General features: G+C 41.8%; 1 protein-coding gene across 3 annotated transcripts in view; it reads left to right on the top strand.

Moving 5' to 3' along the window:
• Positions 1-20,974, top strand: part of AAK1 (AP2 associated kinase 1) — a 112,991-nt gene extending 92,017 nt beyond the window's left edge. Inside the window, exons 19-21 of one of the 3 annotated variants that reach the window (XM_075273018.1) lie at positions 741-851; positions 5,738-5,842; positions 8,012-8,420. In XM_075273018.1, coding sequence (XP_075129119.1) covers positions 741-851; positions 5,738-5,842; positions 8,012-8,106 — 311 coding nt within the window. In that variant the 3' untranslated portion in view covers positions 8,107-8,420. Of the gene's footprint in view, positions 1-740; positions 852-5,737; positions 5,843-8,011; positions 8,421-15,375 lie in introns of those variants that run through there. The other 2 variants (XM_075273015.1, XM_075273016.1) reach the window with 2 other exon arrangements.
• The last annotated feature ends 4,423 nt before the right edge of the window (positions 20,975-25,397 follow it).

Here is a 25,397-nt window from a genome sequence, read left to right as displayed (position 1 = left end):
CTCTTCTTAATGTCACCTCAATTTCTCACCCTACGCGTTTCGTCACCGGTATACTGTGATTCATCAGGGGATGATCCAGGGAAGGCAACTTAGTTCAAATATATCTAATGCATCACTAGCAAAGATGATAGACCGCTCTAATATAGTAACACCATAACTTGCAGAGTTCATAGACTACTCTACAGCTATCCTGTCAGGGGTCCAAGTGGTTTTGAGCAAATATTCTGCTACCCTTGTGGTACCATCGGGGTTTAGATGCAGAAAATCTGCATGTATACAAGGAAAATTCCCACCGTTCGTGGACTTTGGTGCAGATTGTCATATAGGTACATATGGATTTTGACATGCAAATTGTAAAGTCATTTTTAAAAAATCTATACTAGATTTAAAAAAAAATGCCGTTCTGTAAAATTTAATATCTGCAGCATAGGTCAATTTCTGCATGGAAAAAAAATTGCATCATGTATGTGAGAAATAGAATTTCTTATTGACTTTAATGCTAATGGATTATGGTGGAGATTTTCTGCATTGAACTCCTAATGGAAAATCTACATATAATCCTGATTTGTATGCATGTACCCTTATAGTCTTATTTCATGCAATATCCAAAAGGTTGCAGAAACCTTCATTGACCATTGTATTCGTCACCCAGTCTCTTGTGTAGCAGATCTGTGATGTCCTAGACTTCTAAGCTTCTAACACTTTGCCTTCCTTTCACTGCTTCCTTGTGGATTCTCCAGACTCCCTCACCGGGGAGGACTCTTTGCTTGACTATTCTATTCTGTCTAACCCCGCGGCTGACCTCCTTGATGAGTTTGCTCCAGTAACCCTCTCTGCTCCAGCATCTGCAGGTAATATATAGAATGGTTAGTGAACGTCCTGCGGTACCGTACTGTATTGTTACCTTTTCATATTTTATGCACAGTGAAACCTCCCAAAATTGCAGTGACTAATGGTTTTCTGGGGGGGGGGGGGTCCTCTAAAGGTAGAATATAGTATACACATAGCGGGAAAGTGAGATCTGGTCTAGGGCCTGTATTTTGGGGTGGTTTCACTGTATATCCATTCATCTGTCTGTCCTATAAGACTTACGAGTAAAGCTAATGCTGTCCATACACCATTGGGGTCAAACATTGGGCAGCACAGCCAGCCACATAATAAAGGAGTATGGAAAACCTCTAAGTAGTGTTTGCTGTTCCCCTCAACAACTATCAGAATATCCAAGACAGATTTTTTTTTTTTTTGTAGATTGTGAGCCCCATATAGGAAACCCCACTTTTTTTTTTCCCTTATCAGTATGTCTTTGGAGTATGGGAGGAAATCCACGCAAACACGGGGAGAACATACAAACTCCTTGCAGATGTTGTCCTTGGCAGGATTCGAACCCAGGGCTCAAGTGCTGCAAGGCTGCAGTATGTAACCACTGAGTCACTGTGTTGCCTCAATCCAAGACAGATATGTCACCCACTTGTGTTGCTCGTAAGATCCCTATCAATCCCTAGAGTTACTGTAGTGAGGATATATATGACCGATATCAATCCCTATGGCGCTACCAGCTTATTATTTAAAGCAAACTGGTAAGTCTCATAACACAATATTAGTTGTTAATAATGCAATTCCATATATAATTAAACAGCCTTACGCTAAATTTTAAGGCAGCCTCCTTGCTGACAGTTTCCCTTCATACAGTTATTTGCATTAATTTGATTGTCGTAACTGTTGGAGGGATAAGTGATCAATCAATATATCTGCTCCACGGGGTAGGTGTGCTACATGGCTTGCACCACATTTACTGCTTCAGACACTTTTTGCACCATGACTGACAATGCATTTTTTTTTTTTTTACATGGGTCCCTATAGGTAACAAATGCCATTCAGTGACTTCCTTTAAAGAGGACCTTTCACCACCTCCACCAACTCTAGTTCTTAGCATTTGATTCCAGCACAGTTGGATTTTTTTCCATAGGCCCCACCATTCCTGAGAAATAAGTGCAGTGAGTTAGGCAGATGGGCAGTGTCAGGCAGGAACAGACAAGCTCCAGAGATCCAATCAGAAGCAGCCAGTGTCAGAGCTCAGAGTCATGCCCCTTGTCTGTTCCTGCCTGACCCCACTCTCCTGACAGTACAGAGCCTAAATAGCATATCAGGCAACACAACTAACAGCACTGATTGCTCAGGAATAATGGGGGCTAGAGAAAAAATTCCAAATACATCAGATTCAGTGGAGCAGCACTGATGCAAAGAGCTGGACTTCTTGGAGGAGGTGAAAGGTCCTCTTTATATGTATGTGTCTAAGGTGTCCACTGGGAAACCAATGGACAGACTGAGCTAGAAAAGTTTTATAACACCCTAACATTGATTTTATTTACCTGTGGCGCATGACCAAAATCACCACCCTTAGGTAAAGGAACCTTTCCTGTTGGATCTTTACAGAAGATACCCTGTAGTGTAGAACATTTGCAATAATGACTTTAAGACCGTGTTTTCTGTGCGCGCCTCTGAGGAGGATTTATGGTTCTTTTCTCTTGGCATCTTTAGATGGTTCTTTGGCTTTTCCATTAGCACGTCTTTAATTATTGATCCTTTTAGTTCAGATCTAAAGAATATAATGGAGGAAGAGTGCCCATACTTACTCTCTCCATTAAAGGGGTTGTCTATGATTTTTTTTAATGTTTGTCCTATCTTTAAGATAGGCCATAAATACCTGATGGGATGCTCACAACCACCAGCCCCTGCACAGATCAGCTTTTCAGAGGTCTGGTTTGTGTACTATACAATGCATGGAGCCAGAAGCAACTGGTGCCAAGTCCTGTATAGCGGCCAGATGCCATTACTGTACCACACAGCCGCATCCATACAGGGGCCAGTTGTCGGCTTTCAATTGATTTGACTATTTATGTAAAAAAAAAAAAAAAAAACAATTTAAAAAATCATGGGCAACCCCTTTTAGCTCTCTTTCAAAATTGTATGATTTTATAGTTTTAGCAGTCTTTAGCCATCTTATGTTCCTTTAGATGTCGGGATGATAGGGCAGGCCGTATCCTGGCATCACATTTTGTAGGCTGTAGGTGACACGCGGACGTACATTTTATCAGATATAAGTGTATAGCTGTCGACTTTAATGTGCATGTGTGCCTTTGGTATTCGTATGCAGCTTACGTGCTGTGGTTTTGGTGGATATTTGAATATGCGGTATACAGAATATACATTGATCAGCCATAACATTAAAACCGGTAAGACAGATCAAATGAAGAACAATGATCAACATGTGACAATGGAGCCAGTGAAGGGGTGAGAAATATTAGGCAGTATGTAGACAATCCAATCTTGACGTTGATATGTTGGAAGCAGGAAAATTGATGAAGTGTACAGATCTGAGTGGCTTTTGACATGGACCAAAGTGTGATTTCTAGACAGTGGCAGGGCTCGGTGGCTTTAATGTTATGGCTGTATACTTGTGATGTGAGGTCACGTCTCTATGTAGTAATGGTGGAGATGAGGAGCGTCAGACGTCATACATCCAGATTCATGTCCATGCTTCCCTTATCACAGGGGGTCCATTTACCACATTTCTTTACCACTCCTTTTTTTTTTTTTTCTCATTGTCTTCCATAATATTTCATCATTTATTTCCCATTGGTTTATGGCCATATGGTTACTTGGTAAGCTTACAAGTAGTTGTAGTAGATTCTCTCTAGTTAGTCTCTCTGCATGCTTGTTTGTAATCTGTGTATGTGTCATGTATGTGTGTGTAAAGTCAATAAACTAAAGCATATTAGTAAATTTTATTTGTTTCAACATTAAGAACTTTGAAACAACTTTTTGTCTCACTGGACATCACCTTTAAATTTTTTTCTAACTGACCCCTTGTTTCTCAGAGAAGGGAACTCATTCCAATGAAATAGACCAAGCTGAAACGTTCTGGGGAAATAGTTCGCTGATGGATATTGATCAAAAGTCCTGTTCCCATTAGACTGACTAGAGTGTTCTCCTAGTGCTTCACCCTAATGTGGTTATAATGTGTGTATGTGATGTACCCTTAAGGAATCATCCATCATAATGTGCCGGTTTTGCGTGTAATTGAATGTGTTGGTAACATGCATTAGACCAATTTGTATATACCCATGAATACCAATAACATAGGGGCAGCATGCGGTAAATACAGCGCCACCTTGAGGTAGAGGGTGTCGTAGCTCCATGACTCAGTACAGCTGTGTGAATCCCAATGGTTTTCACGTCCTGATCAGACTTTAATGGAATATGTACACAATATGTCATCGATGCTTACCATTCTCACTGCAAGACTTCTTGGGGCAGCAAAATCAGTGGAAAAGAGAAAAATATCCTATTTATTAAAAAAATAATAATCTAAGAATCTTGCATCCCTTATGTCTTGTGAATTTTTGAAGGCCCCTCTCCATTTTTCATTGTGCCCTTTCTGTCCACTGGTCGTAGCCTGTCCTTGGCACCTATGCCGCCATGTCATTCTTATTTAGTATATGATATGATGGCAATAATTTCCATACCGTCTTATTACATATCTCATCAGTGAACAGAAAATCCAACCATACCCCATACATGCAAAGACATGAAAATGGTCTCTATATCAGAAATCATTTTAATCATTTCATTTACTTTGCCCATGACTGGAAACCATTTTTGTTACCTCCATCCATCATTATATTTTTTCCCAGTTGAATATTTTTTTGGTCTCGGTGGCCATATACATGTGTGTGTTGAATGAACAATACTTAACACATCGTCTGACAGTTGTTGATATCGAAACGATGAAATTACTAAAATATAACTTTTTTATTGATATGCCCAAGAGGCTAAAACATCCTACCCTAAATATATTAGCGTGTGTGTACAAAAGTAACTGATCAGGACTACAAGTAACACTTCCATCCCTCAGCACACTTGTAAGGGAAGTCCCCATAAACCTACATCAGACCCCAATCCTAAGTGTCTACTGTGCTGACAATCTATGTTAGGGCTGAAGATAAACTAATATCTCATGTCGGGGTAGTTTCCCTAATACCTTTGGCTAACGGGGGCCGCCTTCTGTTAAGTCGAAAAAGATGCTTAAAAAATCTAAGAGAGCGTGGCGTGACCGTGTATCTCATGGTCATCCATTTACTCCATTGCCATCTGTTATTATAGTAGTGCTATATGGGAAATGTTGGCAGCTTGCCCTGGTAGCAGCTGACTACTGGAGTTTTCTAACAGATTGATGGCAGCGTGAGCGATGCTCGTTAATATCCCATATATAAAATGAAAGTCTTCTGACCATATAGTATTATAGCTACTATAAATATATAGGATGCTGGAAAATACCCGCACAGCATAAATAAGGTGCCCATACACAGGACTGATTGCTACTCAACTCTCCAGTGTTTCAATACAATTGTTCAATGATACAAAAACCATCATTTTATAACCATGTATTGTCGAGATTTTGCCTAGCGCATATCTTTACATGTATCGGGATATCGGGGATGTTCTGACTGACCAAATATGAGATCATCCATGTAATAGGCCTGATCTCTCTATGTCTATACGGGAGCTGGTAGAGTAAGACTGCACCCCTTAACCACATCCCATCTTTGGCCATTCCCTTGTGTTATTGTTCCCCCAAATCTTCCCCTCGCTTGGCTCGTGTGTAAAATTGCTAACAGGCTTCTCACTTTCGCTGTCTGAGCTTCCCGCTTCTCTCTTTCTCCTCCGCACGCTGCAGATGATACTAACCTCCTAACGGGCTTTGATATCCCGGATGATACAGAAAAAAGGGCTGATGATGAATTTGATCCTATTCCGGTACTGGTTTCCAAAAATTCCCAAGGTAAGACAGAAAAGGGAGATGATCAGGGGGTCGAAGATTTTTTAATGGTGCAAAAGCAATCATACGCTTCAAATCCAATAAGAAAGCTGACTTTTCTGGCATTACGGGGTTAAAGCTACACGTTTACAGATCCGCCATTCAGGCGACTTAGACCGTGAACTAAAGTGCAAGGTGAGGTATGAGAAAAAAAAAAAGTGCCACAAGTAACATTCACAATTGTAAGACATGGGCAAGAGGTTTAGTGGCTCGGAGGCTCTCTTATGAATTGAAGTCACATGACAAATTCTTGGCACCATCGAGAGGTCGTCCTCAAGTCTTCATACCCGGGCCCAGTAGGGAAAGTCTTTTTATTGTATCTTGTGGTTCCAAATCTTTGTTTTATAGTGACATTTGTGAATGTTACCCAATGCCTTTTTTATATTGTACCAACCTGCAATTTTAGTTTATTGGTAAAATTTATACTTTATGTATTTTCTGATCATCTTTTTACCACTAGTAATTTCCCAACCTACACAGGTGAATATAAGAATCTTTGTAATATATCTTAAGAAATCAGTTTCCTCCTCCACGTATTAGGCTGCCCTCCTTCCTTATCTGTATCCTCAGTATCTCTATATTCAACTAACAGATGTCTATGGAGAGGGGAGGGGGAGGCTTTTAATTGATTTATTGCCTCATTTTGTGCAGCAGTAGTGTCTTGGAGTCTTATCTTTAAGATAAAGCAGTGTCAGAAGAGCTCCCTCACTCAAAATGGAGCAGAGTTTAGCAGATGCAATTATATGTGGTTCTTTCCAGGAGCCTCCTCTCCCCTCCCCTCTCCATAGTCTTCTATGTCAAAAGTAACTCTGCCAGATATGTGGAAAAGGAAATACAATTTCTTTAGTAGTATAACTTGCAATGGTTCTTACTATTCATTTATGAAAAGTTGTTATACAACTGGAGGTACACGTTTGAACTGCATTTACAGAGCCTACATAGGGCCATATGGAGTCTCATCACCACCCCCCCCCCGCACCAATTTGCCATTGATGACACATTTTAAGCATAAGTTATCAGTAGTGAGCTCCTCTTTATATTAGACAGTTTAGCCAAAGTTCTCCTAAGAAATACATTGATCTAAGGCATTAGCAATAGTGTTGATTTGAATAGTAGATTCGAATACCTCGCTCTATAGGAATGCGTTAGCGTCCGGCACCTAACCCCTTGGTGTTCGGCCGCTTACATGCATTCCTATGGGAGCGAGGTATTCGAAACTATTTGTCGAATACTATTCGTTCATCTCTAGTTAGAAACCTTCAGCACTACAATTGCTGGGAAACTACGACTCCCAACATACTCCATTCACTTCTATGGAAAATTCAAGAACAGCAGAGAAAGTATGCATGCTGGGAATTGTAGTTTCACAACAGTTGGAGAGCCAAAGGTTGCCTACCTCTGATTCTAAGGCTGGGTTCACACAGGGTTTTTTTGGGCCGGATTTTGACGCGGAGTCCATGTCAGAATCTGGCTCAAAAAACTGCCTCCCGTTGAAATCAATGGGAATCAGTCATTTCTTTTTTCCACTAGCAGAAAAAAGACGCAACCTCCCCTGTCTTCAGGTGGATTCAGCCGCGGACATCCGCCTCTTGACACCTCCCTCCCGACTAGGTCCATTCATTTGGGCCTAATCTGTAGCAGAATGCTGCGATCGGATGCTGTTGCACTGCACCAGCATCCAGTCTCGGCTAGCTGTTTTTTGGACCGGAGTCTGAGGCTGCCTCTGTGTCAAATTCCATTCCAAAAAACTCTCGTGTAAATCCGGCCTAAGGTGGAAAGTTTGTGGACGCATTAACCCCCTATGTGCCAGAACAGATTGCACGGCTTAACTCGGCTTGCCAAAAAAGCAATTCAATTGAAGCATTAGGACTTGTTCACATTTTGCATTTTAATCTCCAAGACAATGATGTCTCCTTCTCCCCTTTTTGAAGTCCGTTCCCACTTCACAAACCAAAAAAATTCCCACAGCAAATCTGTGTTTAAAATGCCAGATGTGAACGAGTCCTTGCCGCTAACGTATGTATTACTGCTGTCTCTGCCCTCTCTCATTTCTGCCCTCTCGCCTTCTGCTCAAGCTTTCTCTGTTTATTTCTGACACGTACTGAATCGCTCTCTTTCCCCCCCACTTTCCAGGTCCTCACGCTAATAACAGCAGTGGGAACTCTGAATCCAGCCTACCAAACATGACCAGGTCACTTCTACTGGTGGATCAGCTCATAGACTTGTAAAGCGCACACATGCTAGCGAACCCCCTGACCTCCCTGCCCCACAGAGGAGTAACCCTGCATATATATATAGATAGATAGATATATATATATATGTACATCTCTATTTTTTTTTTTTTTTTTTCGACCTTCTGTGCACATCAGTATAGTGTGGATCTGCTATGGAGCCTCTGGCTGACTCTGAATACATATCCTTAACGCCTTTTTTTTTTTTCTCGTCGTGTACAAACTGCTTCCGTCTTTTATCGATAGAAAGGCCTGTGTGGTGGAAGGACTGTGCGGGAATGGACGACTGTGTGTCGGGTGGGAGACAAAGAAATGCTCCATGTTTCTTGTTGAATTGCCGTACCCCAATATCAATACTTCTCATAAGCTGATGCGTTTTCTGAATTCCAAATGTCGTCTGGATATACTAAAAGAAATTTCCACAGGCCTCGATGTTCTGTCATCCTGAGATATTTCTATATGGGACGGACATAACTCCTTCAGGACTGGACTTGATTGTATGATGGCACAGCTTGGTTTTGACATTGAGGATTGTGATGCTTGTGATCTTGCCTAAACATATTCAGTGTTAGTACTTGTTTCTCAGGAAGCAGAATATATTAGGGTTTCTGCTTAGAGGAGTTCACCATCTAAATTTATTCTTAGAAAAATCTGATTAATAATACAGACATCAGATATCAGGTTGCAATGAGCACCTTAAAGTGGACCTTCACCAACTTGAGTTCTTTACATCCTTCAATAATTGTCACTCGAGTGATTCTAGAACAGTTGGAATTTTTTTCTCTAGCTCTAACCATTCTGGAGCAATGAGTTCAGTTAGTTTCAGCACAATTATGCTCTTCGCTGCCTGGTGGGCGGTGACAGGCAAGAGCAGAGAGTCAGGGACCACCCACCCAACAGCAGAAAGTAACAGAAATGATTGCTCAGGAATGGTAAGGTCTAGAGAAAAAATTCCAACTGCATCGGAATCAGTGGAACAATACCTATTAAATAATAGAGTTGGAGTTTGATAGGTCCTCTTTAAGTTGACAGTCAAAAGGCTTGGCAAAATTGCAACCTTGCACCACTTGTCTCTTAATGTAGTATTAATTGGATTTTTGTAATAATAAATTAAAGTGGAGAACCTCTTCAACTTTTTGTGTTCTATCGGTGACCGCACAGCCTGAAAGCAGCAGTGTTTGGAATGCAATGAAAGTGTCATAACACACACAAAGTCCTAAACTAAAAATTCAAGGTGTCTGCAATGTTAATGGGTCTGTGTCTTCTGCTGTTACATATGTGTTTTTTCCAATCACCTCTGTTTCCTCCTACCTATTTTATGGTGGAATAAAGAGTATATCAGATTATATTGCTCAATACTAGTAAACCATGGAGATTCATAAACCAATAACCTTTCAAATAAATTTGCCTTGATGATGGATCATAGTGACATGCCACATGGTGGAAAACTGTCAACTTCAGGTCTGAGGGTTTCGAGTTCCCTTTATCGATGAAGAGTTGACATTTGGCCAGTTCTCCATTGAAATTGGCGACAAAGACTTCATTTTCGACCCAGATGCCAGACCCCCACCTTTGTGGTTTGTGACATATCTAACTGACTTTGCCTTGTAAGGCAAATATTAAAAGTCTGGTCTGGTTTGTCATCTGGAAGACCAGGAATATAAGAGGTCCATATCGATGTATAATGTATCATATTTAAGCAGGGTATATAAATATATTGGCAGGTATGGTATTTGGATAGAAGAGTGCATGGTCTAATGAGTGATATGTATGATGTATGTAATGGCAAGGTTCTCTTATCTGATTATTGCTATGCAAACTGGACCTCTTCCTTAAGATTATGGTTTACATTGCACATGGTTTGCCTTTTATTGTCATATATGGCATATCGGTGGAGTAGAAGGCTTCAGAAATACTCCAACACTAACCTATATAAATATCATTTCTCTGAAAGGTGCCATGAGGGTATAGTACATATGACACGTACATATAAACAGGGTTGCCTTATACTTGTGTGATATATCAATTTGTATGTAAAAATATCTGACCTCGACGGACATACTTTAGGGCATCTATAGGAAATCTTGTTGAAGCTACCATCTTAGTTCAGTTGTACCCACATAGTAATAGTACCCACTAATGTTAAGGGCATGGAAAATCTCCACCTCTTTTGCTGCCATTGGTTTCCTTGTCTGGCTCCCTCTGAAACGCCTATATAGAAACTTCTATATAGGGCTTTGGATGAAAAAATATTGTTCAAGAGATCCCCTTTATCTGTGTGAGCCTTTTCTGCCATGAGAAGTCTTAACATCCAGAACAAGTCAAGATAGATGAAGTCGGTTCTTGTAGTTCTTTGTTGGTCCAGGAAGTTGGAAAACTTTTAGAATGCCATTTTCAGGGTAAATTTTTGGCACATATAGTGCCAAGTGTCCGGGTCAGCCATGGGTCTACTGACCATGGCTCACAGAATCAGGAGAGTTTGGGTCACTAGAGCTTTGGTCAGGATGGGACATTTGGCAAGAAGTTAGTTTATGTGAAACTGGCCTAAGGGGACAAAAATTCTTTCCGGACCAAACCCAACAAAGTGACTGGATTAACAAGTTAGGACTCTTCCCTGTGGCCATTACACTTAAGAAAATGAACAAAATTGCAGACTCAGTTCTTCTGGTCTTTGCTGACAGTTCAGAGAGAATTTGGTAGGCCAGAATCTGAATAGGACACAGAGCCATTATTCCATAATAAGAGTGAAGCATTTCTTGGTGATGGGTTCATCTATAAATGAAGGGTATCCAAAAACAGGAGATTATCTTCTCCTCACTGTTTCAGTCTGCAGCATCTTCTTGGCGTTCTTGAAAGAGCAAAGGGTAAAGATTATGTTCACATGGAGGAATTTGGAGAGGAATTCATGGCAGTCTTCTGTCTCCAAATCCTCTCCAGTAACCGAACCTGTGGAACCAGTAGGAGAAGTCAAAGGCTGAGCCTCAGGTTTGCTTGTATGATTAGCCTACAGGGGGCCACACGTCATGGTTTCAGTTGTGATTCTGCCATAGAAACCATTTCAAGATCAAGTAGAACACATTTTTTTTTTGTAACAAGTACGCTGAAAGAAGTGTCCCGGAATTGGAGGAAAAAAGGGGCCATTTTTGGGAAGACTTTTGAGGCAAGTTCCTGTGTACATGCCCTTAGTCTCTTGCTGATCCGTTCCATCTTTGGCTGGTTACTTAGGAGGGGCAGGGATTAGCTAAGGGGCGGAGGTTGATTATCATTTTGTCTACTGCAGCGGGGTGCAGCAAGAAGATACCTATAGCCAGTTGTCTTACAGCCAGGTACTATAGCCAGTTGTCTTACCGCCTGGCTGTGAAGAGTAGGACATGGTTGAGGGGAGGCAAGCCCGACCCCGAGATTGACAGAGAAGATTTCTACATATGTAGAAATGAGAATAAGAAATAAAATTGGATCAAAAGAAAGATTGAGAAGAAGTGCCAGGATAATCTCTTTGTGCATGTAGTGTTCCTTTTAACATTTACAACCTGGCCAAAAATATAGAAGATATAGTTCGAAATAGAAAACCAAAAAGTCTACTATAATGTAAATGCCAAAAATATGCATTGTTAGCAGCCAATGGGTATAACTGGTTATTCTGATTTTGGAGACATTGATCTATTAACATTGCAGACTTCCTAGACCAATATACCAGTGTGTGGATCCAGCATCTCCTACATTGTACTGGTGACCTGGGCCTCTCTACTCTGCATGGGGGATACCTGTGTGGGCCGATATCCTTCGATTATTTTTGTTATTTAAAAAAAGTATTTAAGCTGTATCTGTGAGTATGTGTGTGCGTGCGCGTGTCCTGCAAGATCAGTGTAACCTTTGTTTGTGCAGATGTCCGTGAGAGTTTCCTATATATCTGTATCCTGTACACAAGATGTACAAGTTGTTGGGTGGTCTATCTCTGTATGTCTCCGGGAAGCTCTCCATGCAATGTACTGGATTTTGCTGTCTGTACATAGAATTATTATAAGCCTTCTAAGTCTGTGGGGGATCTCCTCTGTATAAGAAATTTCTACCTGTGTCCAATACACCGATCTTACTTTATTCTTCTGTATTGTATGAAAAGAAAAAAAAAAAAAAGTTTTCTCAACCCGAGAGCATTTATCATTATTGTAGGCAAAAAAAAAAAAATCCTTTAGTGAAGTGGTTGGTAGAATTTTGACTTGTGTATATATAAATATATAAATATATTTTAGTTCATCCTCCTTCCCCCTCCTTCAGTTCAGATCCTTCCAGGTCTATCCTAAGTTTTCCAAAAAATAAAAAAAAATTAAAGTAGAGATGGAAATAAAAGCAAAACTATGGCATTTACAACCTGCACATTTCCTGATTGTATAGTAGATTCCAATCTATTTCTGTGAATTAAAGTATTTTAAAGAATGGCAATGGCCTCCGACTTCAGTGGTTTTACTCAATGAGGTTTGTGTGAAATTTTCTTCTCCTGGGACTGGGAACATTTTACATCTTTGTGAGCGAATGTAGATGGGGATGTAATAAATAATATGTACTGGCGTGGATAGGTGAGTAATGTGTAGGCCGCAATATCCCCCTTAACACCAAAGGATATAGAAGTATTCTGTCAGACTGTATGTAATGCAATAAACATCATCATGGTTTAAAGAGATTTTCTGAGAGTTTAACATTGATGACCTATCTAATCGGTGGGGACGTGACACCCGGAATCCCCACGGATTAGTTGCTAAATGCACATGGGCGAACACTGCTTCTACTTGTTCATATGACAGCTCAGTTCCATTTAAGTAAACGGGTGAACTGCAACACCATGCACAACTGCTCCACCATGTATGGCACAGCAGTTGTCTGTTATTACTGTTATCAATATTATAATTTCAAAGAAACCTTTAAAGGGATTCTACCATTAAAATCAAAATTTTTCTCACTAACTCGTAGGAATAGCCTTAAGAAAGGCTATTCTTTTCCTAGCTTTAGCTGTCTTCTCCGAGCCGCCGTTCCATAGAAATGCCGGTTTTCATTGGTATGCAAATGTGTTCTCTCGCAGCACTGGGGGCGTCCACAATGCTGCGAGAGATCTCTCCAGTGCCACCTCCATCCTCTTCAGGAACGGCCTCTTCATGAGTCGTCTTGCGGCGCTGGCAGTCAAACTACTAGGCCTCGGGCAGAGCCGACTGCTCATGCCCACGGGCCTCAAGAAAATGGCCATTTACTGTGAAAGTTGGCTCCACCTGACAGTACCTGATGCACCCCAATGGCTTACAAAGGCTTGCATTATGGTGTCCTATCCTTTTGATGGAAAGGATAGTGCTGCGTGCTGTTATTCTTCCCTTCAAAACTGTGACCGAGACTCCAAAAGAGAACTTGGCCTAGGCCTACTTGTGTTATTTAACCTAAAACATAGGAAACTGGAATAATATACCATAATGAGTTTCATAATACAGTGGTTTTAGCTTTATATACATAAAACATCTCCTTAAACCCTTATATAATTCAGAAGATTTTCATCTAAGAGCCACAAGGTAATTTACAGCAGTTGTGGTAGATAAGGTCCCTAACAATGACGTATGACAATCTGTCTATAATCATATAGGTCCTTAATGTTAACGAGTAGAGATGAGCGAGTACTGTTCGGATCAGCCGATCCGAACAGCACGCTCCATAGAAATGAATGGATGCACCTGGTACTTCCGCTTTGACGGCGGCTGGCCGCTTAACCCCCGTGTGCCGGCTACGTCCATTCATTTCTATGCGAGCGTGCTGTTCGGATCAGCTGATCCGAACAGTACTCGCTCATCTCTATTAACGAGTCTTGCCATAGACTATAATACAATACACAGTAGGCTTGTGCAACACACATGCGGGTGATATTGGGCGGCATTGGGGCACCTTTGGATAAAGTGAGAATGCATTGAAAACTTTCTTATCGTGGGACCGAGCCGAGACTGATGTCCATTTACTGGCACTTTATCCCATTCCTCTCTTCTGACCTAATATCTTCATAGCTATTTCTTACAATTTCTTTCCAAATATTAATTTTCCCGCAATTCACAATGTCAAGGTAAGCTCTGTTATATGGGTGTCATGTTGGGTTTGTGTAATATGTATTAACTCCTGGCTTCATATATAATGTATAAGATGAAGAATTGGCCTTACAGCACCTTTGGTGGTAGCATTGCCTACGTTGCAGCTAACCAAAGTAAATCTGCTCATGCTAGGCAAGGTACTGCAACAGTATGTTTGGATTTCTGGTGATTGTTGTGTTGCAGCAGCTTGTGCAACACAACAATCTTTTGTTAGTTGTGATGTAGACAGTGTCATTTTTTGGTTGTGAGAAATGTCAATGTAAAACCCTAGCCTATAAACCAAATGGTTACTATATACTGTGAAACCATCCAAAAATTCTATCAAAAATGGCCATTATAGAGGGGTGCTACTCCATAAAAAGAGGGTCAGTATACCTAAAGGAATTACAAATCTGACATAGATCAGGGGCGGTCTTCTCAAATATTTGCTCTTTTGGAGAGGTTTCACTGTATATTATGCAGACTTTGTTGGGCCCTATCATAGGCACATGGCAGCCAATTTCAACTTCATCTCGTCATTACCATGTTGATCTACCTACAGCTCATTGTATTCCATTATATTATGTGTGTTATTGTGTATGTGGTGTTTGGTTAAAGGGGTAGTCCTATCTCAAGGATCATATTCAGATTTGTAGCTGAAGCCAACTAGAGTGTTATATCCTATATATTGCGGTATCTGACTTGCCCTGTTTGCCAGATACGACTTTATTTATATCCTCATTATTTGCAGCAGGTTGCCTAGGTTGTAGTCCTGCTCGCAGCTCAGGATGAGAATTCCTGACCATTTATAGTCTCTTCTCTCACTGCATACTGCTTTGGGTGTTTGAGCCCTGATAAAGGTTTGATAAGTTTCTAGCAGTGTCTCAGTTATCTGTGTATATAAATCAGAGATAACTGTACAGTTTAGAGGAGACAGGAGCTAAAAACCAGGAAGTGGAGGGGAGAGGAGACAGAAAAGCAGCTGAAATCCTGAGATGAGAAACCACATTTAACCCCTTAAACAAGATAAATGATCATAAAAGATCTCCAATCTTGACCCATCGTAGTAATGTGTCATTTCTCTCAGTAAGCAACCGTTGTCATAAGTATTGACCTTTCTCATTTCGTAACCTTATACATTCTAAATATACTATGTCTTTGTTTCCTTCTGTAGGTCTACTCCAAGCTCCCCAGTCTTTCCATATGGGAAATGATGAGATTTTTAAAGGTCCTAGTTCTGCTACATGTACCTTATCTGAATTAGAGCTCAAGCCTGAAAGTTCCTCCAAAGGCCCATCTAGTTGCAGTTCCTTCCATAGCAGTGAAGGGGAAGGCACTGACCATGAGCCAGACCTTTTAGATTGCAGTGGTTCCAGACCTCTCCTAATGGAATCCGATGAAGAGGACGGTTCTAAGAAAGCCAAGGATGTGACATTTTCCAATTCAGAAGAGCCTATATCCAGTCATAGCACCCCTATATACACTCCATCGGAAAGGATGGCCCAGGTCCCTTCAGAAGGGTTCAATACAGAGTTAGATGTCTTTGCCACAGCCCCATTCAAAAGTTCAAAAATTTCACAAGATGATTCTGATGTTTTCGCCAATGCTCCATTTTTGGCCAAGTCCTCGACTAGTTTAAACCAGCTGGAAGAACCGGATGTGTTCCTCAGAGCACCCTTTACAAGAAAGATTAGTGTTGAAGACACCACTTCTGTTCAGTCTCCTCAATCTGTAAAAGGAGGTGAAGCGGCAGCGGTGGGAAACTCTACATTCCGAAATACTGACTTGAAGGTGGGAGGCAGTTCCTTGAAGACTTCATACACTACTGGAAACCTTTATGCACATTCCAGCAGAAGCAGTGAATCAGCTGATGCCTCTCTATATCTAAATGCTTCTAAGGAGCTACACAATGCTGAAAACCATAAGATCCCTGGCCATGAAACAACCCAAGAGACTGTGTTTGGGACTGTGGTAACCAAACCATTCCGCGCTCAGTCCTTGTCCAAGTATTCCCGACACTATAGCCCTCAAGATGGGCAAGCTGTGGATGCACAGCCCATTGCTGCTTACAAAGTAGTGTCTCATTCTGCGAAAGCCTCAGTAGCTGGATCTGTTCCCATCACCCCAGTGACTTATAGAACTTCAGAGGTTGCAAATGTGGATCCATTTGGCTTGGCTCCATTTCCTGCCAAAGCTGGAAGACAAAACCCATAGATTATAGGTGAAGCTATCTACCTTAGATCCCATACCTTCTTTTTGCGGTGCACTTCCTATTAATGTATTAACCCTTTCTCTGCTATATGCTGCTCTGTGTTGCTCTTTTTGTCACAGAAGGGACTTTTTCATCAAAGTGCAGCTGTCACCTACGCTCAGAAGAGTCGGCCATTTTATGGACTGATTTGTTATTTAAAGGGATTCATTGGGAGTTAGGAATATGTTTTACTTCAGTGCTCAAAGTTCTGTACATTTCTCAAGTCCACTCATCGTGGTCTTCAAGTTCAGATCTTTGAAATTCATGAGATCTCAGGTCCTACTCCTCTCAGAATGGGTGGCCCTCTCACCTTCATGGATGTAATCTGATGTTGCCAGCTTATCTTCTGTGGGGAAAAAGGAAAGGACATGTTAAAATTCAACATGCTCCCTCATATTATCTGCCGGATGACAGTTGGTACAACACCATACACATAAGACTCATTGGGTCCCTCCAAAATCGGCATGGGCACCATAAAGAGGACCTTTTACCATCTCCACCAACTCTGCTTCCTTGTAATAGGTGTGTCTCCACCAATTTCAGTGCAATTGGAATTTTTTTGTAACGCGCCACATTCCCGTGAAATCGGTGCATTTAGCTTCCATGCCTGATATGCTAAATAGGCTCTCTACTGTCATGTTGGTGGTCTGAAGAAAGCGTAGGTGACAAAACCGAGCCTAAATGGCTTATCAGGCACCAAAACTAACTGCACTGAATACTCAGAAATGGTGGGGGTTTGAGAAAAAACACCAACTATCAAGGAATGTAAATAGTTGGAGTTGATAGTGAAAGGTCCTCTAAGTCTTGGAGAAGCCCTTAAATTAGAATGTATTCTATAAGTTCACCCGGAACCTGTGAAATCACTGTGATGACTATAAATAAAATGGTGGTGAACCACCAAGCTGCATTTCCAGCATGTCCCCCTACCTGAGTGTAGATGAAAGATCCACTTTAACTCTTCATTTCTTGCTTTTTGTGAAAACCATTACTGACTGCACTGTATACTACGTAAGCCGTCTCTACAATAGGGTAATGTGTTAGTGATTTTTTTTCTCCATTTGTTTTGTCAGTGTTTGTGTCTAGTTTAGGGTGTGTTTAGCTCATAGACATTGAGGTGCCTTATTTATGGAGGTGATGGATCTCTTGATGTATGACGTCTGGTGTTCTAAGAGTAGGGCCACATGGAGCAAAATCAGAGGGCAGAGACACAACTCTAGATTGAATCAAACAGCATGTTGGCGGGCCCGTCAACTTGGTTAAGGGGTTATGTGGGGAATAATAATTTTGGGCAGTGTACTTACTGCAACAGATCAGGGAAGTTATTATTATATACCCCAGTCCCCCCGTTGTGACAGGGCTTACCTTTTTACAGTGGGGCTGTGCTCTGCTTCTTATACTGACGTTCCGATTCTGGGTCACATGACTGACCCCTCTATGCTCATTGTACTAGCAGCAGGAGTGGATCGGGGTCAGACATGTGACCGAGGCGAAAAGACAAAATTTCTAGTTCCCCCACAGTACTGTGAGAATGTAAGGATCAGCTCATCCAGGGACTATATTAATAACTTTCCCACTATGAATACATTGCCCAAAATTATTATTTCCCCACATAACCCCTTTAATGGCCCTGTGGATTTGCTGTTGATCTACAACAACTTGCGGCCATTCTCAAGCAGTCTGGACGCCTCACCAACATGCTGTCTTGGCCACCCACCTTCCACTCCATGGGTCATACCCAGGCAACGTCTCTCTAAGAATCTGAGACTATATAGTTCCACCAGTCCTAGAAGTATAAAGAGTAATCCTTCATCTCGGCCTTAGCTTTTATTAACTTTAATTGTATATTTTTTGTTTTAATTCTTTGTTTTTCTCCCCCTTCCCCCCCCCCCCCCCCCATCTCATTCAGTGCTCTTCCTAACACATTAAAAACACTTGGCTGCTGATACCGTGTAGATTTTATCTACCAAATTCTCTGATCATATCATTCAACTCATTGGGACTCTCAAGTGCACACAAAAAGTGGAGCAGTCGGCTATGGAAACCAGTCCAGCTTTCATTGATGTGACAAGTCCATGATTTGTCAGTACTCTTCAGTATTTGGACATGAATTGTATTGTTGGTGTAGGTTTATATAGACAGTTGTATTTTGGCAGTGGATTTATTGGCTACATTTTCATGGTAGATAATCTGCTTCTGAATAGCTGCCAATATTGTGCTATCAAAACTCCGGTTCAGATGGTTGTGAATCATGTGTAAGGCCAAAGCTGGAGACTGTTGGGCCTTCTGCTCATGGACTCAAGTGGGCTACTGGTATCATGTCATGGCACTTTGACCTCTATTTACTTAAATAGGTTACCTAGGTTTATAAAAGTGACCTATTCATTGGGTAGGCCATCAATACTGGATTGGTGGGAGACAGATTTTCTGCCTCCTACTTTAAATCTACGCACCCTACCCATACCACCATCTGTTTTACAGACCTGGACAAACACTGTGGCCATTGTTTACATTGGATCCAGATGCTCTTCATACTCAGAACAACAGTAGAGGACATTGTAGTATTGGCCTATCCAATTGACCTTCAGTTTTACACCATCCTAGCTAGCACTTAGCACTTTCTCAGTGGATAAGTTAAAATGTGCGTCCCAATATTGTACAAGTCAGGCCCCACACAGGACAGTGTGCCATCTGAGAGGGCTTCTGATGCCCCATTCTGATGATCATAGAGCAGGTCCTATCTTGCCCTCATATTGATACTGAACCCCCTAATGAAATCAATGGGGACAGAAGACCCCCAGATGACCTTTTGCTATAAAAATCGTACACCTCTTCCCCTTGGCGTGTTCATGAGGTTTAAAGGGAACATGGACAATCCAGTCTAATCTGCAGTCGGCATGTGTTATAGAGCAGGAGGAGTTGAGCAGATTGATATATAGTTCTAGTTCTTTCTATATTGAGATGTCAAGGAGGCGGACGTATCAGTGATTGACAGCGATCTCTGTTTGTACAGTCATAGGGGGAGGCTGTCAATCACTGATGGGACCGCCTCCTTGACTTCTCAGCATAGCAATAGCAAGAGATTTGCTAAGCGATGGATAAATGACTATTCCTACAAAACCCATACATTAATCTGCTCCACTCCTCCTTCCTTCAGATTTGACATTGTTGTCCATATGCCAGGTTCCCCCTAAATAATAGTTACGAAATGACAGCTCAAGTTATGTAGACTGCCACGTGAGTAAGAGTATGGAGGGGAGTAGCTGCATGGGCGACCAATGGACTGAAGCTATTTGACACGTCTGACTCTCATGTATTGCTCCGATTGTGTAATTGCCGTGGTCATTGTGTACGGACTTGACTGTTCCACCCCATGCCACTTACTCAGAAGCACTGTATTCACGGTGAAGATTTTTAGGAATATTTGCAGTTTATCCTGGAAGTAAATGGCACGGAGCCTGTTTTGCTAATTTGCGGGCCACAATTTGTGATAAGAATGTATTCTCCTCTGTCATTGTAACGGAGTAGCACCTCAAATATGGGTGTAATCAGTTTATGGGCTTCCATTTTTTTTCTCTATAAGACATTATCAAGATAACCTGACAATCAGTCATTTCTGGGTTGTGTGATAGTTAATATTTCCCTCTCTTATTTGCCACTGTTCACAAGCAGCTGTTATTTCTGGTTGTTTTTCCATTTTTGCTACATACCTCATCTAAGCCAAGTCCCAGTAACAAATGGCCTCTACATTGGGACATGACATTATTAGGTAGGGCTGGCCATACGCGTTAGCTTCTGTCGATTGGTTAGAAAACATTTGCTGGAAGTTAACGTTGATCGGTCCACCATTGGTCGAATGGCCGCATCTGGTGGCCAGAGTCTGTGTATGACCAGCTTTAGATTAATGGGTACTCTGGTAAATGGGAGCCTATACTGGGGGTTGTATCCACCATGGGTTATAAGCAGATAGCCGATGCCACCTCTCGGTGAGTAGACTTGAATCGGGAAATCTACAGGGTATCACACGATCACGCTACCTGTGTGTTTGTAAAGGAACACTCAGGCCAATCCGATTTTTGTTATAATTTGAGCAGAGCTTAAGGGGTGGACCTTGACTGCACCTCAGGCCCTGCATTAGGTAAAACATTGTGTAGAAGTGTTACAGGAGGGCTCCTTGTAAGAGTAGACCCTGGGACTTCAGTATGTAGACTTATCATGGGCAGCTGGAAGGGTTTCTGTACGCTCTTCTTCACTGTATATCAATTTCTCTAATGAACATAAATCCCTTAGTAATGGCCAGAGGAACTGTACGCTACCCAGTGTTTATTTCAAAGGGAGAACCGGAGACCAGATGGCATTTAAAGGGAACCTAGTTGGGTCATTTCTGCTGCTCTTATCTGAGAACAGGATATGATCAAGGGAGAGAAGCTGAGCTTTATGATATACAACTTCAGGTATGGAGGAGGCTTTCTAAAAATCAGAGCAAAGTCCTTACAGGACTCCTAGGAGAAGCAGTAAGGGTGAATTCACACTGAGTAAACGCTAGCTTATTCTGAACGTAAAACACGTTCAGAATAAGCGGCGTCTAAAGCAGCTCCATTCATTTCTATGGGAGCGGGGATACGAGCGCTCCCCATAGAAATGAATGGGCTGCTTCTTTCACTCCGTGCAGTCCCATTGAAGTGAATGGGGAGTGCCGGCGTATACGGCAAGCTCTGCTCATGCCGGAGCGTACACGCCGGCACTCCCCATTCACTTCAATGGGACTGCACGGAGTGAAAGAAGCAGCCCATTCATTTCTATGGGGAGCGCTCGTATGCCGGCTCCCATAGAAATGAATGGAGCTGCTTTAGACGCCGCTTATTCTGAACGTGTTTTACGTTCAGAATAAGCTAGCGTTTACTCAGTGTGAATGCACCCTAAGAGTCCTCATTGCTCCGCCCACATAGGGTGATTGACAGACTTCCCTTTGGAGACTCTGAAGAAAGCTTGAGGGGAGGATTGATCAGGACTCTCTCTCTCTCTCCTAGGAGTCCACTCAGGATTTACTCTGCTTTTTACTTATAAATCCAGCTCCAAATCTCATAACACGACATAGCTCAGCTCTTCTCCTTCACATACCTCTTATCATATCCTTCTCTCAGAATGGGCAGCCGAAATCACCTAATAGATTCGCTTTACTTCACCAAGTCTCTATTATGCCTATTTTAATGAGTAGAGCGCCCCCTGTTGGTCATTTAGTACAATGCAAAAATTCACAACTTGTTACATGTACGGTACCTCTCCAACACTTTGCCCACATTAAAAAGTGTGTGATTGTATAGTATATGTATTTAGATTAGTAGTATAGTTTCTGCAGGAAACAAATAAGATAGATGGATAGAAGATATATCTGAAAGGAAGAAGTGCTCATCCCACCGCCGAGGATCCACCACCAGTAAATGTGCTGCAATATCATCAAGGTAGATCCAGCATATAACAAGTCTGCATTGCTGTGTGCCGGTGACAATGTACATGCAGCAATATTGTAAAGGGATGACGCCTACCACCAACCAGTATCACCATAAAAAAGCAGTGTTGCCAGCATGGACTGTTCTGTAACGTGACCAGACGTATGACCTATACTTTGATCAGATTGTACTGTAAATCCAGGTGTTATTTATTAGGCACTGGCAGAAGACCCTGCCTCATACTTGTGGTGTACTGGATGCTATGTACCATGGTTACCATATGGCAAGTGCACAACATGGAGCCAGAAGATGCACCGAAATTGCTGCTCCACGTATTTCTCAAGGGTAAAAAGAAAAGAATAAAATAAAAAATATATATATACACCTGACAATGTTTCTGCCTGCTTATTTATCACCTTTTTACTTCATGTATAGATGTTGTGTTGGGGTTGTTTTTTTTTTTTTGTTTTTTTAAACATACCGTATATTCTCGAGTATAAGCCGAATTTTTCAGCACAGTTTTTGTGCTGAAAAAGCCCCCCTTGGCTTATACTCGAGTAAGCAAAAAAAAATATTTTTTTTTTTCTTTTTTTTTTGGGGGGGGGGGGGGGTGTCTATGACCAGCTGCAATATCAATGTATAGAATCTCCCATAAAATAGTGGGGGGAAAAAAGAAACTTGAAAAAAAAAAGAAATTTAAGTTCTAAATGCCTCCTTTCCCTAGAACACATATAAAAGTAGAAAATGACTGTGAAACACAAACACATTAGGTATCCCTATGTCCGACAGTGCCCGGTCTACTGAATATAGGGGATCTGCAATGCTCCTGTTCCGTCGGGAAGGGGTTAATAGGAGCACTGCAGGTACCCTATATTCAGTCAGACTGAATTCCGGGGGGGGGGGGGGGACGGTCCTCAAGTTCAGGGAAGGGGCAGACAGACAACCAAAACGCCCCTCCCCTTTCCTAGCACCCAGCATCTACTGCACCCAAAAACTCCGACCATTTTGATTTTTGAAATTTTCCAGTAGCTGCTGCATTTCCCCCCCTCGGCTTATACTCGAGTCAATAAGTTACCTAGTTTTTTGTGGTAAAATTAGGGGCCTCGGCTTATATTCGGGTCGGCTTATACTCGAGTATATACAGTGTATAACATTTTTTTAAAAATTATTAAAATATTTTTTCTCTACTGGCCACATTTATCATTTAGCTCATTAGAGACCCCACCCACTGGACTCCGAATTACTAGCACAGGGCTCCCCAATCTTACAACTTTCCTCCTTGAGGCGAAGGCCCCATGTAGCAGTCCACAGCAAAAAAAAAAGCTCTGCGGGAAAATCCATGGTGGCAAGGCATGGTGGTTTTTTTCTACAGCGCTTTTCACCGAAACTCATTTCTATTTTGCTAAAGAACCAGAATAGGCTAAAATCTATAAAACACTCGTCCTGTACAACGCTGCCAATTTTTCTGCTGGTCTCTGTTTTTTGAAATGGGTTAAACCGCCTCCTGAGCCGCCTCCGTTTGTAGTTTCAAAACAACGGACACCCGACGGACTTAATTCTAGTCAATGAGGTCAGACGGACGCCGTGTGGTATCGCTAGTTTACCAGTCTGCCTCTCCCTTGTTCTAGTCTTCTGACTGACCAGGACTATGGAGAGACAATGTTAATAAAAAAAATTCTGCCAGATAGCAATTGGTCCAAGTGACCTCAAACATTACAAGCACTATTTGGGAACAAAACCGGCATGGTATGTTACCTAATACCCTGTCAGGAGACAACAGGCGCCTCAACATAGGTTTATCTTGCGACTTTTCCAAGAAGTGAAGTGTGTAGGTATAGTGAGTTTGTCCAAATGTAATCCCCAATTTCTACCCATGTCCATGAGTCATAGTGCCAACACGCAGTGACATTTGGCTATGCGGCATGTACTAACTATTCTCTCAGGATGTGGTACAGTTAAAAACAATTCAGGAGCAGGCTCCACATTCTTTCCTTTACTTTAGTAGGCCACAGATTATACCCATGGCCTATGAGATGTCAAAAAAAACATTGCGGATATCAGCTGGGGGTGCAGTAATGTCACTGCATTGCATTGTACTGAAAAGGCCCATGGTGCTCCGTGTGGGAACTAAGCAATGCATTAAATAATTTTGTGGGCACCATTAAAGGGGTTTCTGGTCTCAGGATTTCAGCTGTCCTCCTGTCTCCTCTCCCCTCCACTTCCTGTTTGCAGCTCATTCTTTCTCAGAGCTCCTGCTTGCTGTAAATGGCACAGTTCTCTCTGGATTTACATACATAGATAACAGAATCTACTGAGAACCTTATCTAGACCTTATCAGTGCTCCAAACTGAAAGCTATATGCAGTGAGAGAAGAGAATATAGAGGGCCGGAGCAGGGGATAAGTCTGCATTCTGGCCTGTTTAACAGGCAACCAGCTGTAAACATGAAGGAGGAATTATGGCTGTATCTGACAAATGGAGCAAAATGGATAAAGTATTTGAGTAAAACAATCCAGTTCGCTTAAGCTACACGTCTGCATATGATCCTTCAGATGGAATACCCCTTTAAGATTAAGGGTTGTGCCAAGTCTTCATGACCTCTGAGTCGGTGGCCGATGTGACTCTCTTATGACAAGGTGCGCCCTTTTCTCGGCCTAATAGCTAGCCAAGATTTCCTGCATCATTTCTGTCGTATTTTTGGAGCAAATTATAATAAATCTGTTGACCCCTGCATTCCCTTACCATGTCCACCTTCAGGAAAATGGCGTGGATGGCACAAAAATGCAAACTGCAGCAATTCCACATGCGGCTAGTGTTTTAAAACATCAGAAATCTGACAGAAAAGAATAATAAATATCCCCCATTATCTTATTACAATGGTGCCTGTCTGGGGTGGGATATATTAGACAACCAGCAAACAGTTCATCAACATGGTGTGGTGAAAGCAAGAAAAACTAGCAAATATGAAGATCTGAGTCACAGCATCTCCAGTAAGCGGTGCTCTGGTATGCGGTGGCCCCCACCCTGAAACTTAAAGGAGCTGCGGGTAATGTTTTGGTACCAGATACCAAATGACTCCTTAGGAAGTCTAGTGGTATCCACACTCCTCGCTGCATGGTTGTTATGTGGTGGCACAATATATTATGGGTGTATATAGTTGAATATTTGCACCACATGATATGGGGCATTCTTGACCAGTAGTGCATGTGAAAAATTACGGACCCAATAGGACAACCCCTTTTGATATGCACTATGGAGGATCTTGTTCACCCATTTATCATACATCACTGTTTTCCAGCCAAGGTTCACCTAGGTATCTTGGAGTATCCCAGAACACAGTAATAATAAGATTTGCCACTTAGAAACAAAGGCGGCAAATTGATTTTAGCCTGCTTAAGGCTGGACCCCATGTCCCGAAAATGCTACATTTTACATTACCTGCAAAGTTAATGGCATTCTGGCTAATCCCATCTTCATACAGTCCTATGAAAAAGTTTGG

The sequence above is a fragment of the Leptodactylus fuscus genome, chromosome 5, assembly GCF_031893055.1.
Source record: "Leptodactylus fuscus isolate aLepFus1 chromosome 5, aLepFus1.hap2, whole genome shotgun sequence".
NCBI classification, from domain to species: Eukaryota; Metazoa; Chordata; class Amphibia; order Anura; family Leptodactylidae; genus Leptodactylus; species Leptodactylus fuscus.
This window is presented reverse-complemented; position numbering and strand designations above follow the sequence as displayed.